Source organism: Podarcis erhardii (assembly GCF_964252035.2).
Source record: "Podarcis erhardii genome assembly, chromosome: 8".
Lineage (NCBI taxonomy): Eukaryota > Metazoa > Chordata > Lepidosauria > Squamata > Lacertidae > Podarcis > Podarcis erhardii.
In genome coordinates, this window is record NC_138499.1 from 4,457,416 (window position 1) to 4,473,881 (window position 16,466).

General features: G+C 44.5%; 1 protein-coding gene across 4 annotated transcripts in view; it reads right to left on the reverse strand.

Annotated features, from left to right (window-relative positions):
- Positions 1-200: 200 nt before the first annotated feature.
- The window catches only part of ADGRB1 (adhesion G protein-coupled receptor B1), a 381,906-nt gene continuing 365,640 nt past the window's right edge, over positions 201-16,466 (reverse strand). For 2 of the 4 annotated variants that reach the window (XM_081873965.1, XM_081873964.1), the window contains 5 exons: positions 14,766-15,478; positions 12,230-12,265; positions 9,577-9,681; positions 7,861-7,914; positions 201-1,748 (listed from right to left, as the gene is read on the reverse strand). In XM_081873965.1, coding sequence (XP_081730091.1) covers positions 1,551-1,748; positions 7,861-7,914; positions 9,577-9,681; positions 12,230-12,265; positions 14,766-15,478 — 1,106 coding nt within the window. In that variant the 3' untranslated portion in view covers positions 201-1,550. The remainder of the gene's footprint in view (positions 1,749-7,860; positions 7,915-9,576; positions 9,682-12,229; positions 12,266-14,765; positions 15,479-16,466) is intronic. The other 2 variants (XM_081873967.1, XM_081873966.1) reach the window with 1 other exon arrangement.

Below are 16,466 nucleotides of genomic sequence, written 5' to 3' on the forward strand. Positions count from 1 at the left end.
AAGACGCCAAAATGCATCAGGCCATTTCCTCGACACGATATGACAATCCAAACCCTGAAGATGAGGAAGACCTGCATGTTAAGATGCTTCCATACCTTTTCCTTGCAGGACAAAGCTGGAAGAACATCTCCACCCCATTTGCATGGGTCAGAAGCATGGAAAAATAAGCGGAATGACGCACGCCAAAGAAATGGAACTCCTTGGGTTTCAAGTTCTCTTTTTATTGAAGAAAAGAAAAAGAAGAAAAAAAAATAGATTTTTTTTCCCAAGTGGATTTTACTCAATTTTTTTTTCCAGTTTGACTCAAAGTCCCTAAGGCAATGTTCTCCATATGTTCTCAACTTTTCCATGTCTCTTAACCGGGGATCGTCCACTTGAGAAAGCAGACAGGAGGAAAGATGTTGTCCAGTCTTTCAAAAGCAACGAGGGGGGAAAATGAGGCCACACATGAACCTTTGTACAAAGGCCCACAATGAGCTTGCCTAGGGTCTACTAGCAGTCAACATATGACCTACATTCTTGTTTGTTCATTGTTTGCTTGCTTTTTTGTTTTGTTTTGTTTTTTTAAAAAAACCTCCCCTTCCCACTCAAGGTTCTTTTCTCTCTTTCTTTTTTTGTCTGGAAACCAGTTGTGTGGATCTCAATTGTCTTAAGTGGAGATCTCTTCATTGTCCATACATCACACTTTTTATTGTTATTATTTTTTATGGAGAGTTCAGAAAGTCCAGTATGGAAGGAGATGTCCGCCGCCACCACCAGGACTCCCTCTCCCATCCAACTTCCCTGCCCCAATTAGGCATCCTCTCAGCTAGCTCCCAGAGGACTGCTGGAGAAATCCCAACTTTCCGAGGAGGAGGCCTCTTCCCGGTTGAGGGGGATCTCTGTTCCCAATGACGTTCTGGTGGCTGCGAGGAGACAAAAGGGAGATGGGCAGGTTCCTCTCCCTCCGTCTCTAGAAGAGACAATGGGTCACAGGATGTGTCCAGTGGAACTGTGGGTACCCAATGCTCAGTCAAGCGCCTCCTGAGTTTCCATTCCAGACATCCATTGTGGCAGCATGGCTAGCAGCATCCTCTTGGTAAAGATCGTCCGTTAATCCTTCTGCTGCTGAGGCCGACGTCATTTTTTAAAAGAAAACAACAACCTCTATTCCTCCCTTTCCCCTTATTATTTCATCATCCCCTTCCCTTCTCCGTGGCCTTCTCTCTTCCCCCACCCACCCCCCGGCCATCTTCCTTACCTGGGAAAGACCGTATTGCGTTCCGTACCTACTGCTACTATGTTCTACAAAGTAATAGTTTTCCCCACCCAACTCTGTCTCCCGAGAACAATACAAAGGTTACTCCATATTATGTTTCCTTTTAACTGAAAGGTTTCGAAAAGAAACCAACAGACATTGCTCTCTTGCTCCATTTCAATTCCGTTTGATTGGTTCTCTTTTTATTATTATTATTTTAAAAAATCTTTATCTGTTTGTATTTTGTGTTTTGTTTTCCAGGGTGGGGGGAAAAGGACACCCAAAGAGTCTTTCTTCTTGCTTTTTTCCCTCCTCAGACCTCTGTCTGGAGGTCGATAATGTCCTGTCCCACCAGGGGGATTGTGGCGCCCGCCTTTTCCCACTCAACAGTTTTGAGTTCCAAGGGAGACTGTGACACCATCTCCATGTCCTTTTTAACCCACGCCGGCGGGGAGTGGACCTTCCGGATCCCTTCCCAGGGTCTCTTGTTTGGTGTCTGCTGTTTTTCTTGCTGCAACAAAAGGGGGGAAGGGGGGGAAACAAAACAGAAAAAAAGAAGACATCAGATTTCCATGAAATTAAGTTGAGAGGAAGGCCAAAAGGTTTTGTTGATTCTTTTGGCTGAATTGATTTTAAAAAAAAGCTTTCGATCGATTAAAATGGCACTGGATTAATTGGAAGGTGGATTGCTTTAAAATTAATTACTGGAATGCAAGTATTTGCAAAAGCCTCAGGTGACAGTCAATATATTTGAAAAGGTAATTTCCCCTTTCCCGTCCTATACTAAAGAATATGCATTTGTAGTGCCAACTTCAGTGCATACATTCACCCCCCCCCCCAAAAAAGCCATGTCTATTTGGAACAATTTGGGTTGGGGTAATTGCATGATAAGAGAAGGATAAATCCTCCTTCCCTGGCACTGGGCCTTGGCCATGAATGCCCTACCAGAGGGATGGAGACCCCTCAGCCTGGTGCTTGAATCTGGTCCTCCACGCCTCCCTGTTTAGTCCCCGAAACTCTCCCCAGACCACACTCCCTCATCAGCCCTGCTCTGGACTCCCCTCAGGTACTCTGGTCTGGCTGAAATGTGTCCTTGAGGTCCAATAATGCTTCTTGTCAGGATGGATGAAGAGATGTGGATGGGAGAGGTTTGCAGAAACTTCTGGGTACCCAGAATGCACCCTGAGGTATTGTCAGGGATCATGCTGAGGAGGGCTGTGCTGAGGAGGAATGATGGAAGCCTCCCCCTGCTCCTGAGCAGGATCCTGAATCTTCCCAGGAGCAGTGGGACAGTATAGATTTGGAACAGTGGTTTGCAGAGGGGCATAGTTCAGAAGGCAGAAGTTGGGAAGAACTGGGTGGGGAACAGCTAGGAGGAGAAGAACTGGGAAAGAGAGAGAGTTAACAGGCTCACTCTCTCTGGAATGTGTCCATCTGATCAGTCCAAGGTCAAGGAGGTCAGATAAGGTGGCAGCTCTGAAAGCTCGGTGGTTGCGAGATCAGGCTGCAAGATGCGGTAGTGACGTGGGTGACAAGGGGGGAATTGGGTGGAATCTTTAACTGGGAGCACCTTCATTCCTAGGAATGGATTCTTTGTTCTCTCACTGTGATCATTAAAATCTCTAACCGGTAAGAGTCTCCTTTCATTTTGTTCTGTTTATCTACTGCCAAAGGGGGGTGGGGAGGAAGCTGAGTCCCTGAAGCCTGACAGGTATAGAGGTAAAAATCACATCCATTGTGCAATACAGTTTCCCTTTGTCTCCGCCAATCACTTGCATGTAGTTCCCAGAAAAATTTCCATAACCCACAAGGGAATGTAAACCTCAGCCTGAACAATGTTCCCTATTCCTGCTCTACCAATGCATCTGCTATTTGCATTTTTTAAAAGTGGGAGCTCCAATCATGTCTCAGTTGGAATCACATCTAGTTTGGCCCTTAATTTCGCCATCCTTCCCCTTGTTATGCTAATGAAGTGGCTGCATTGGCTTGTAGAAGGAGTCGGAAATGGGGATCCCCTGGCAATGTACGCAAGCCCTGTCCATCCCACAAAATGGCAGACAATTCATGTTCCTGATGCCATCGGAAATCTCATCATTCTGGATCAACTGGGAGGGATCACGGCTATAATTATCTGCCATCTTGTGGAAGGCCAAGGCTCATGTAATTTGACAGGAAGCGTTCTTAAAAGCCTGATAAACTTCTCCTTGCTCGGTGGCACCAGACAAACTTAGTGGTGTTCTGTGATTTATATAGATGTAAGCACAATAGGATCTTTCCATAACACTACCCAAAATAGCATGTTCGAAACCCAAGGGGTATATTTTGCTTTTAAAATGGTGCATCATTCTCTTCAATAAAGCAGGCTGTAGAAACCTCACCAAGAGCGTTATTACAATTCACAAAGGGATTTTTCATGCGAAATATCTGCCATGGGAAAGATTAGGGGTTACTGGGGAGAGAAAAGAAGTGCAGGATTCAATTCAGGCAGTCACAGCACTGGGGGAATGGAAGTAAGGTACACATGTGTGATGGCCGAGGAGAAATTGAAGGAAACTCATGAAACCTCACTGGGGTGGGGGGAATAAACCTCCTTTTGTGTTACAAAACTTATCCACTAGTTCTTTGGATGTAAGAATTTTCCATCCTTTTGAGAGGATATCCCTCCATGCTGTGAGGGGATGGAGTACTGGAGGAGCTGTGTGGGAATATGGGGTCGGGATGAAATTCAAAGGAGGGGGTTAGCATAGGGTGGGGCATCTGCAGGATTGGTGAGCAAAATGAGCAGGGTCTGGAGCCCCTAGTAATACAGTAGTACCTGTTGAGATTCCATTCCACCTTTTGCTGCAGACATGGGATTGTTGCGTGTCACATGTCTGTTTACATTCCAGCACAGATTGCTGGCGTGAGCGGAACTTCCGCTCTGTATTGCTGTTGTTTTTGGCGCTCTCTCTGAGAAGACGGCAAGGAGAGACGACATGTTTCTTTGTCCTGATTTATGTTTAATAAGGGACGTGGGTGGCACTGTGGGTTAAAACACAGAGCCTAGGACTTGCCGATCAGAAGGTCAGCGGCTCAAATCCCCACAACAGGCTGAGCTCCCGTTGCTTGGTCCTGCTCCTGCCAACCTAGCAGTTTGAAAGCACATCAAAGTGCAAGTAGATAAATAGGTACCACTCCGGTGGGAAGGTAAACGGCGTTTCCGTGCGCTGCTCTGGTTTGCCAGAAGCGGCTTAGTCATGCTGGCCACATGACCCGGAAGCTGTTTGTGGACAAACGCCGACTCCCTCGGCCTGTAGAGCGAGATGACCGCGCAACCCCAGAGTCATCTGCGACTGGACCTAACAGTCAGGGGTACCTTTACCTTTTTACATATACAGATAGGTAGCCGTGTTGGTCTGCCATAGTCAAAACAAAATAAAAAAATTCCTTCCAGTAGCACCTTAAAGACCAACTAAGTTAGTTCTTGGTATGAGCTTTCGTGTGCATGCACACTTCTTCAGATACACAGTATCTGAAGAAGTGTGCATGCATACGAAAGCTCATACCAAGAACTAACTTAGTTGGTCTTTAAGGTGCTACTGGAAGGAATTTTTTTATTTTCTTTTTACATATGTACGTATATATGCTTTGGGCCACAATTTACCCAACATGTCTCGTCTTTTGTTGTTCAGTGTGAGTAGTGGGAATGGTTTCTACAAGAAAGCCTTGGAAAACACACATTCAACAGAATGAGTTGCAGTTGAAATGTAAAAAATAAGTGCTTCCAGTACATAATGTGGGTCTATATAACTAGACTGAGATGATTATCTTAAGAACGTGTTCATAATAAGTGACGAATGGCACAAAAATCTTTTTGTGCTTCCTTTTTCTATCCATTTGTCCTCCGATCACTTAATATTTGTTCTTACTGGATGGGCTATTGGCTGTAGCCTATTTTATTATAAAGATAGTCTTTATGTATTTATGGATTGTATTAGTTATATTACGTTGAAATAGGTCTTGCTTAAATGCAAAGTGGTACAAAAAAAAGCACACCTTTAAAACACACTGATAGTTTTCCAGTACTGCCCACGTTGTACATGTTAAATATTTGAATTAAGCCATCCATATATATTATTTTTTTTAAAAAAGAAAGTAAAAACAAAATACAGCCCCAGGGATTTTAACCTCCCGCCCCTGCAATGTGTTGAGGAAATAAATGAATGCCACATTTGCAGACCTCTTTCTCTGCATAAATTCTGGGCATCAGGTTTGCCCATGAAAGGCTCCAGCTCAAAGCAGGAGATTGGCAGCTGCACTGAACTGGAAACAGTTCTGAATTTGGTCCCTCCTCAAGGCCGTGGATCAAAGCCACCACCCTCCCCCCCCAAGAGATGGGGAGAATATTCCTTTTATCACCTTCAAAGCAAATACCGGGTGGTACGTGAACAAAAGATTCCTTCCTCCTCTCCACAGTGCATAGCTAGAGGCTGAGCTCAGATGGCTTCTGAGCAGGAGAACCTCCCTTCCATCACTCAGTGATGTGACTTCAGAAGCAAGACTTTCTACTGACTGGGTGAGTTCTGCAGGAGGGTCTCCTGCTTATTGGTAGCAAAGCAACTTCCAGCTCATTTTCCCCAAGTCTTGGTTCACAGGAGGGGAAGGGCTGATCTAAAGAACTTCAGCAAAGTGCTCAAGGAAGCGTGTGAGAGATATTTTGAGCCTCAAAGGGATGCTCAGTGACATCTTCCTTCTGCAAAGCCTAGTCTCTCAAGCCGAGCACTCTGCCTCAAACAGTGGTCCATGAAAATCCACAATAAGGGCACATCAAGAGACCCATCCTTCTGCTGCTCACCAGCAGCTTATATCTGAAAGTCACAAAATATGCACTCTTGATGGATTCTCTTGAAAAGATAGAACCAAATACACATAAGTCTTATGGTTCTATGTTTTCAAGAGAATCCATCAAGAGTGCATATTTTGTGACTTTCAGAGATTTATAAGATTTATTTGGTTTTGCAGAGAGTGCATATTTCATATATTTCATACTGTTTAATGCTCTGCATAGATTACATAAAGGGTTTATATTGACATCGCATTGTTGTCCTTGGTCATCGTGTTGCCTTGGATATTACTGATAATTGTTTGCAACACAGGGGTTTATTTGTTTGGTTACTGCTCACTAGCAGCTGGCATTCAGTGGCAATACTGCCTCTGAGCAGGAACGCTTCCCTTCCTCCACCCTCCTCCTCCTTCTTTCCTTTTGCATCAAGAGACTGTGTTATATTTTTTTTCTTGTCGAAAAGCAGCTGCTCTGGGGGCCTTTTGAGCTGAAAAGCTAGGGTGAAAAACACCACTAGGAAACCTCTAATGAAATAAATGTTCATGGCGAATAGTCACTGGCAGACTGTCCCCATCCTTCTCCAAATGCTTATCTATCTTCACGGCCCAGGACCCTCCTACCTACGGGACCACCTCTCCCGGTATGCCCCACGGAGGACCTTAAGGTTCATAAATAGCAACACCCTAGAGGTCCCGGGCTCTAAGGAAGTCAGATTAGCTGCAACCAGAGGCAGGGCCTTTTCAACACTGGCTCCGGCCTGGTGGAATGCTCTGTCTCATGAGACCAGGGCCCTGCAGGATCTGATTTCTTTCCGCAGGGCCTGTAAGGCAGAGTTGTTCTGCCTGGCCTTTGGCTTGGAATCAAATTGATCCCCTCCCTCTCTTCCTTTTTCCTTTCTCCTTCTGTGATGGAACTCCTATTTGGGGACTTCCCTGGCTTTTTTTCTGGCCCACGTAGGACCAGTCTGGATAGCTGGCCTTGGTGAAGACTTGACGTTTTCATCCCCCAAAAAGTTTTTGATTTGAGTTCCTACTGAAATGAGGCTGCATTTTAATGTTGTATTTTAATCTTGTTTTTAAGTTGTATTTCAATCAATTGTTTTTATACTGGTGTTAGCCACCCTGAGCCTGGTCTTGGCTGGGGAGGGCGGGGTATAAATAAAACTTAATAATAATAGTAATAATCTAGTTCTCTTTGGAAGACATCAAACTTGAAGACCTCTCACTAACTCTTGTCTTATGTTTGTGAATTCCAGACAGTGGCCACGATTACTGCATGGCTGGGGATTGGACTAGGAGACCCGTGGGGTCTGTTCCAGCTTTGCCATTCTACGACTCCATGTGTTGTGTGAAGAAGGGAGGTTTTCTTCTTCTCAGTGGCAATGTCTGTCCCAAACCTGCTATCAGGACAGTTGTTGGAGTAGCCATGGAACCAAGGTGATGGAAAAGCTTCGTAACCATAAAACATGCTTCTGAGATGGGTGAAGTGGACATCTTTGGACATTGGCAAGGCAAGAGAAGGGGGTTGCCAAGTAGGTATGGTTTGGGAGGGATTGCAGTCAAGGCTCTAACAATGTCGGGGGGAAATGGATCGGGAGAGTTGCATGAATCCTCTTTTCTGTGCGATGTCGGGAGCGGAAGGATCAAGGGAGCATTCGAGGGGTGCTTGGCACGTGACTGAGAGGACCAGATGCTTACTTAAGGGTAGGAGAATGCGTTTGAAGACATGCGCCGCGGCAAGGATTGGAGAGGAGGATGTCTCTATGAGGTTCATTAAGGAAACGCAGGCAAGTAAGACTTACGCTAGCGTTAGTTTTATCACTTCCGCCCGAAGAAACACTCCATCGTTTTATAGCCTGAGTGCACAAGAGATCAACGTAATTGAATTGGCGCACACCAAGGAACAAGGGTGCACCTCCTGTGCCCAGGAGAACATTGAAATAACCATTCCAGAGCATTTCCCCTTTAAAACCATAGTGCTTGATGGGGAAAAGGAAACATGCAGAACTGGAGAGGAAGCTGCAAAAGGAACCATAAAATCCTGGCAAGCAGTTATTGCATTACGGGCCTCCGTAGGAACACAGAAAGCTGCCTTCTACTGAGTCAGACCTTTGGGTCCATCAAGCTCATATTGTGTACTCTGACTGGCTCTCCAGGATTTCAGACAATGGTCTCTCCCATCTACACCTGGAGATGCTATACCTGGAGATGCTACACCTCCAGGTATACCTGGATATTCATGCATTGCAAGGGTTGAATTCGATGACCCTTAGGATCTCTACAGTCTCTACAGTTCTATGATTCTGTGCTTGTATGCCAAGGATTGAATCAGGGTCACTCTGCCTACAGAAGAGGTGTTCTGTCACTGCACTACGGTTCTTCTTAATTTCTAAAGGCAGCATGGGGAGAATCATTCTTGAGATTATACCCTAGTTATTTTATTTATTAAATTTATTACTTACTTTTTTTGCCACGGCAGCTCAAAGTGACTCACAATATTTTAAGCAAGCAAACACATACATGCATTAAAACCAGCTTTAAAAACAACCTAAGACAATTTGGTTTGGTTTTTGTTTTTGTTTTTTGTTTTTTTTAAAAAAACACCACTACATTAAAACATCCCGTCCATGAAAACAAAAATGCTGTAGAGAATTCAAAGCCAAAGGCCTGGTGAAAAAAAAAATGTTTTTGTTGAACTAGAAGCTGATATTGACTTCTGATTCATCCTGCTTTAATTAATCCAGAATAAACAAAGATGATCATGGATAAATAACCAGGATGTATCTGCAAGAAGTGATTCTTCATGCAGAAACTTCTCAAATCTCCCCTGCTGCTTAGCTCAATCATGGAAAATTATTATTATTTTGCACAGGTGTAGCGCAAAGTATGATATAGTGTTACTCTTGAGCTTAGTCCTGCATCTGTGTGGTCTACTAAAGCACAGGAAGTGCTGTAGGCCAGGAACTCTGCTTGGGGGCCAGATCATTATCTCTGCCCCCCCTTGAGGTTCAACAGGTGGGTGGAGCCTGAGATTTAGGAATGATGACATCATCCAAGGTTGATAGTATTGGGACAGTAGAATTGACGAAGGACAGGCTGAAGTTTCTCCAGAAAGAACTTCCAGCTGAACAGTTTATGGGGAAAATTTATGGGCTGGGGATCACCCATCATTTGGCAAAAATCCGCCTGGACACCATTTTGGCCAGCGATTCCCAGACATGTCCAAGAAAACCAGGACATATGGCAGCCCTTTATCTAGAAGACACAGGAGCAGGGAGTCAGAGAAAAATTGAAGTCATTTAAGCTTTTCTCCAGTCAAATGAAGAAGAAAACTTATTGAAAACAGATTTTCAAACTGCAAATATCCTCACATTGTTGGGGCAGATTAAAGGCAGAGGGGTTTTGCCCACAGGTGCAAAATTATGGTTTTTGGAATTTCCCAGATCCTTTGTTTGCAGACCCCCAAATAAATTAGGTCCCCAAGGATGGAGTTTTCAGGAAAGTGGGCCAGAACTCACCTTGCTGTCTGCTGTTGGAGACTCCTTCTCTTTCTCTGAATGCTGCAGCTTTCGGTTCAAGTCCTGGAACATGTCTTGGTGACGTTTTCTCGTGTGCATGATTTTCTGCAACGGATGAGAGAGAAACAGGTCAGGATTTCCCAGGTCCATCAAAGCCTCAGGCAGGAATTGTGAGATCAATTAAACCTAATTAGGAATGGTTGAATCTGCCCCAGTTTCTCATTGTTCTAGTCCTCATTTCTCCACATTTCCATATCACTTCATTATATCACTTCATTATATATATATAATGACGAAAATTATTCAGTGTTTTAGTGCAAGTCTTTCTTAATATAGTTATTTTTGGGTGCAGTTTTCCCTAATATAAGTTTACTGATTTACACTTATAAACTGCTTGGTTATAATAAAACTTCTAAGCGGTTTACAGTTTTTAAAAACATGTTAAGATGATCAATAAAAAGGTTAAAAAGAGGTATCTAAAACATTTGTAACATAATTAAATGAGCGTTTAAAGAAATAAAAAAAGATAACTAAACTCAACAGAAAGCAAAAGGATTAATATACATGCTGGCCTGCTACATTTGTGGATAGGGTCGACAAACAAAAACATTTTAAGCAAGCACCACAAAGAGAACAGAAAAGGCGTTTGCCTGGTGTATCAATAGGGAGGGAGTTCCAAAGTGGGTGTTCTATCATAGTAAAAGATTGATTTCTTACAAGTGTGGAATGAGTATTATGTGGCACCTGGAACAGTGCGATTTCTGTATGCTATTTTCTCAAATGCATGGACTTTGATGCATACTAGATCCTAGTGTGAGCATTTGCATGTCGAGACCCCGAAGGCACCCCCTTGTTGATGAATAAGACACAAGGATACAGATATTAGGTTAATGGTTATTGGGCAAATTTAGGCCACAACTTTATTGGTTACAGAATGTGAGCGGTATTGGCTTAGGCACTGGAACTGACCCAAATATATCTGACTCCTGCCTGTCACGCAGGGAGTCCTGTAAGGGTCAACCACTGGTAGGGGGAACCCCGTCAATGCAAACCAATTCGAGTTCCCCCTGGGTTCCCGACGGGGTTGTGGCATGGCCCTAGCTCCATCTCGGGCTTTGGACAAGATCCACACCCCTGGATTTCTTTACAGAATACCCTTAAGCTTAGAGGGGCAGGTGATGTCCACACCTCCCCTCCCCCATCATAAGATCAACTAACGCCTAACCGCCAAACCTTACAAAGTTGTGACGATTGCTACGAGGTAGCCGAAAACCAAATGGCCCATGCCAATTTGCCAAGTGGAAAAATTCCTACCAGGCCCCTCAACGGTGACCAACCAAGGTCCCTAAGAAGGCCAATGTCAAAACCTGAAAATAGGGAAGCTGGGCGGGAGATTGAGGAAGTGAGCCAAAAGAAGCTCTCTGGTTGAGCTTAAGTTTAAATGGGGCTGGCTGGTAACCTTCGGGTGATGCAGGTCCACTGCAACTCCACTGCAACTCCTCCCCACTGGGAAGTGGAGTGCATTTCTGAACACACTGGAACTCCACTGCAAAATTCAGAGACGTGTAAATTGTTTTGGAAACTGCCAATTAGGTAGGTTTGCCTTTAAACGTGAACCAGATTGAATTTCTCCCCCATCTTTAGTCCTGGCCAAGTAAAAATGCAGGACTGAAACCCCGACAATTGGCCCAATGCGTACTGAGAATGATCATTGCTCTTAGAACGCAGGATGTCTGTTTGCAGGGGGCTTCCATTTGGTGGGTTCACCCCTTTTTGTACTTTTGCAAACCTTGGGGTTCCCCCAAGCCTCTTAACATCATCCTCATGAGAGCGGATGGTCCAGTTTGGGCTATATATGGAGAATGAGGTTGCTGTTTGTATATAGGATTTTTCGTCCAAAGAGAACCACTTCATTCTTTCAGTTTATGCTATACCTACTCAGAGAGGTGCCCTTTGCAACACTCTGAGCTACAGTTGCTGGACATTTGCTTCGATGCCTGGCTACCAGAAATTCTCTGTGCACTGCCCATGGATGAAATTAGGCATACATTTGCATCGCTGTACATTCCAGTGGAGAAAATTACCCCTTGTTATGGGGAATACGCAGTGCTTTTTTTCCTAGAAAAAAGAGGTGCCAGAACTCACTATGAATGCCTCCCTCATTCTCTTATAATGGCAATGGCGCCCACCTGAGAGGTGCTGGAGCTGAGTTCCAGGGAGTTCTGGCTGAAGAAAATAGCCCTGAATATGACACAAACTGATTCATGGGTTCTCGGGACACAGGCAATGACTCCAGACATTTTTGGTGTTAGGACAATCAATTTGGTATACAGTCATACCTTGGGTTGCCAACGCTGCAGGTTATGTCTTTTCAGGTTGCGACCCGGAAGTACCGGAAAGGGTTACTTCCGGGTTTTGCCTCTCGTGCATGCACAGACGCGCAAAATGATGTCACGCGCATGCATAGAAGCTGCGAATTACAACCCGCAGATGCACAGACGTGGGTTGCATTCCGTTCAGGTTGCGAACGGGGCTCCAGGATGGATCCTGTTCACAACCAGAGGTACCACTGTATATGAAACTAAATTCAATGGGGATGATAAGATTCACTCTTACCCTGACCTGTCCATTATGTAAATAGGGAAATACTCACCTCAAAATCTAGCTCTGCATACCGGGATTTCCGTCTCTGGGGATTGAAAGAGAAAGACAGATTAGCAGTAGGGTGATACCACCCCAATGAAATTGACGTCATTTTTTTTTTTTTGCCACCAATTTTTTGGGGTCGATATTTCTCCTGGAGAAAGCACCATGCAAAGAGGCACTTGGTGTACACAATTTGCAGCAATGGCCACAATCGTGGCAGCCGTGCGGAGTCTCATCTGTCTGTGTGCATGTTCAGTCCTACTGGACTGAGGAGACACATTCCCTGGTCCAGGGGTGGTCCTACCATTTGGCAAAGTGAGGCAATGGCCTCAGGCGCTGGATGAACCCCCTAGCCATTCTCCTCTGCTGAAAAAACAGAGCGGCATGTGTGCTCTGCCACACTAGCCTGCTGCTCAGAGGAGCAGTGGAGGACATGATCCCATCACTAATAATTTGGGATCAGTTAACAATCTGGGATCTGGACCACTTTACCGATGAGATCACCTGACCCCATATCAACTGCTTTGATCTGGCACAGTTACAGGGGCTACATAATGTGAATTTCACATTTTAAAGAAATCAGTGATTTAGTATGGCAGAACTACACTTGGGAACTCCCTGCCTTTTGATATCAGGCAGGCTGTATGCTTTAAAAAAACATTTTTGTACAGATAATCCTACTCAGTTGTTTAGAAAGTTGGAGCAACTTTTAACCCGTTTTATGAAAACCATCCCTCTCTCTGATTAGTTTTATACAGGCCAGTTTGCATTTCTTAGTGCAGAAAGGATTGATCTGATGTGTAGAGATCTTTTCTATTCTACTTAGTTCAAGAAGGTTCGGGAAGCTTCTCTGTGTGAAAGGAGAACTTCATGATGTTTGGGTTATTCCTTCAGAGAAGCTGAGTACAGCTGGCTTAAACTGGTCCTGTTATCTCTTCTGCCAAGGTCATGCTGACTATCATAGTCAGGCCAGAAGGAGACTGGGTTTCACTTTCTCTCTTTCTATCTCTTTTCCAGCTGGTGTGGTGTTCTGTATACAGTGTTCAGTTTTAGACTTATTATAAGTTATTGTGTTTTTTTATAATGTATTTTTATTAAAGATATTCTTGGTTTACAAAAGTATATGCAATGTCTCTCTCCCCCCCCCCCAGTAACATTTTTTACAGATCAGTTTCATTTCTTGAGACATTAGGAAGAAAAGGGGGAAAGATGACTGGGGATGAGGTCGGGTGGCGATGTTTCTATTTTACTTAATATATGTGCGGTTTGGTGTCAGTGTCGCTTGTGCAGGTTCTTTGCTGTTCGCTTGTGTTCCTTCGGTGGTGAGAGAGGTTGGGGTTGGCCGAGGGTGTGGCTGTTCATTTGTGGTTGGCTGTGGTGGTCTTTGTTTTCGTGTGTGAGTGGGGTGGGTGGGTGCTTTGGATCAGGTTAGCCATATTGTATGCTGTTGGCTGATTTTTGTCATTGTCTTGTTGGGCTGTGTATGTGATAAAGGGGAGCCACACCGGGGTGAAAGCGTCTTCTTCTATTTGTCCCCGTGTCAGTTTCAGTTTATTGGTTAATTTTCCTAGTAGGGCTGTTTCCCATACTATTTGGTACCATTGGTCCATGCTTACTCCTGACAGGTCTTTCCAGTTATAAGTTATTGTTAAGTCTGCTGCAACTGGATTTCTTATGGACAGGGCCAATCTTGAATGTATTGGATTTTTGACCATTCTGCTCATATGCCTTCAGTAGCAGTAAAGCTCTGCTGGATGAAATGCCTCTGGTCTATTTTTGGGAAACCCTGCCACATGTGCAAGTTTTTACTCTGCTAACTATACATTGGAATCTACTCTGAATAATAATAATAATGATGATAATAATAATAATAATAATAATAATAATAATAATAATAATTTATTTATACCCCGCCCATCTGGCTGGGTCCCCCCAGCCACTCTGGGCAGCTTCCAACAAAACACTAAAATACAATAACCTATTAAACATTAAAAGCCTCCCTAAACAGGGCTGCCTTTAGATGTCTTCTAAAAGTTTGGTAGTTATTTTTCTATTTGACATCTGATAGGAGGGTATTCCACAGGGCGGGTGCCACTACCGAGAAGGTCCTCTGCCTGGTTCCCTGTAACTTGGCTTCTCGCAGTGAGGGAACCATCAGAAGGCCCTCGGTGCTGGACCGGGCACAACGATAGAGGTGGAGACGCTCCTTCAGGTATACTGGACGGAGGCCGTTTAGGGCTTTAAAGGTCAGCACCAACACTTTGAATTGTGCTCAGAAACGTACTGGGAGCCAGTGGATCAATACTGAGCAGACTTTCAGTGACAATATACCTCTGTTATCTCCCCCCAACCTTACTCCGGCCAGTCAATTTAACCCCCTATTGTATCAATACGACTGGTTCTTTTTCAAGTTCTTGGGGACAGGTTGGTCTTCTTCAGCCAAGGGACCCTTGGTCCTTTTCAACCGGAGATGCCAAGGAACCTGCGATGTTCTCCGTGCAAAATGTGCGCAATATCACATAGCTACCCCCCCAGCCACATACCTCAAGGGAGCTCATGGAAAGGGTGGAAACCGTCTCACTCTTGGACACCATGCCAGAGTTGCCAGACTCGCCCGTGTCACACAAGCTGTTTGGCATCTGTGAGTCACCAGACTTGTTAACCATCGGAGGTGACAGCTGGTGTTGTTGCTGCTGCTGCTGCAACATTGTCGAAGCCTGAGGCTCCCCACAGCCCATGACCACAGGCTCCCTTGGAGGGCTTTTGACAACAAAACCTGGGTCAGTGGCCATACTGAGGTGGATGAGCCTCGTCTGGGGCATCTGGTCAATGTTGATGCTGTATTTCGTATCGTCTTTGGGGGGCGGTGGAGGCGGCGGAGGCTTCGGCCTCAAGGTGGCAGTGTTGGAGGGCAGGATGACGTAGCTGGTGTCTATGGCTTGGTCCTGCGCCCGAGAGAGCTCTGAGTCCAGCTTCTTGAAGATGTCCCCATCACAGATGTAGATGGACTTTGGAGGCTGGCTCTTGTCCTTCTTCAGAGTGAGGGTGTGATTGCTGAAGTCGTTGAGGTTGATGGCACCCAGGTAGTGCGGGGAGCCTTGGAGGTGCATCTTGGAGACGTTGGCTGGAAGACTGTTGAAGTTGGACGATCCCTTCTGGTGGTTCAGCTTCAGCTTCTCCTCATCCTGCAGGGACGGGCGTTTCAGAGTCCCCGTGATGGTCATGGTGCGGCAAGTGCTGATGTCTTTGTTTAGTACTAATGGGTCGGCGGAAAGAGGCAAAGCATCAGTAACCGATGGAACTGGACGTGTCTTGCTACACAACAAAAATGACTCTCACCATCATCACACCACCCAGGGATGTCCCCACCCATCTCCAGAACAGAGGCTCCTAAAGGGATTTTTTATTTTATAATCATCATTATTATTTATTAAATTAGTACATCATCCTATACCCTCAGGTCTCAGGGCCGTTGCAACATAAAATCTCAATATAAAAACACAACATACATAACCAAAATAGGAACAAAAACAAGTCAATAACCGCCCCCCTCCAACACATTTTAAAAGGGAATTAGAGTTTCACTCTTGTTTCATTCTTGTTCTAGACTTAGTGGCTCCACTTTCAACAGCTACTGAGTGATTTTTTGTCTCCCATTCATTCATTATGTGAAGACAATGGATGAAGAAATAAATGGCCTGTTTCTAATTTGCCTGGTTATGTTTAAAATTATTCCACAAGCTTTTTGGACTGGGTTATACATGTCAATAAATAAATAAATATGATTTATATGTTCTCTAGAGATCCCGTGTTTAATCCACTGTGTTTGATTCATGATGCAAAGATTGTATTTCTGCTGGTAAGGGTATATAACCTAGTTACCCATATTGGTTTAAAATGTTTTATTGATTTTATCCTTGACCTTGGTGCAATGCAGACAAGACACCTTTGCTCAGACTCCTTGGCCCCAGTTCCCAATTTGCTACTGGGCCAAGTTCAGCATCTTACTGCTAGCATATAAAGCCCTTAACAACTTGGGATCAGTTTACCCATGAGATCACCTTTCCCCAATTATGCTTGATTGATGGCTTCAATCTGCAGAACTAGCACTCTTACAGGTGCCAAATAAAGATCATTCTGCATTTGTAAGAACTCAAACTTTTAGTGTTGCAGCATCTACACTTTGGAACTCCCTGCCTATTGATTTCTTTTTGGAGCCTGCTAAACTCATTTTTGTTTAGACA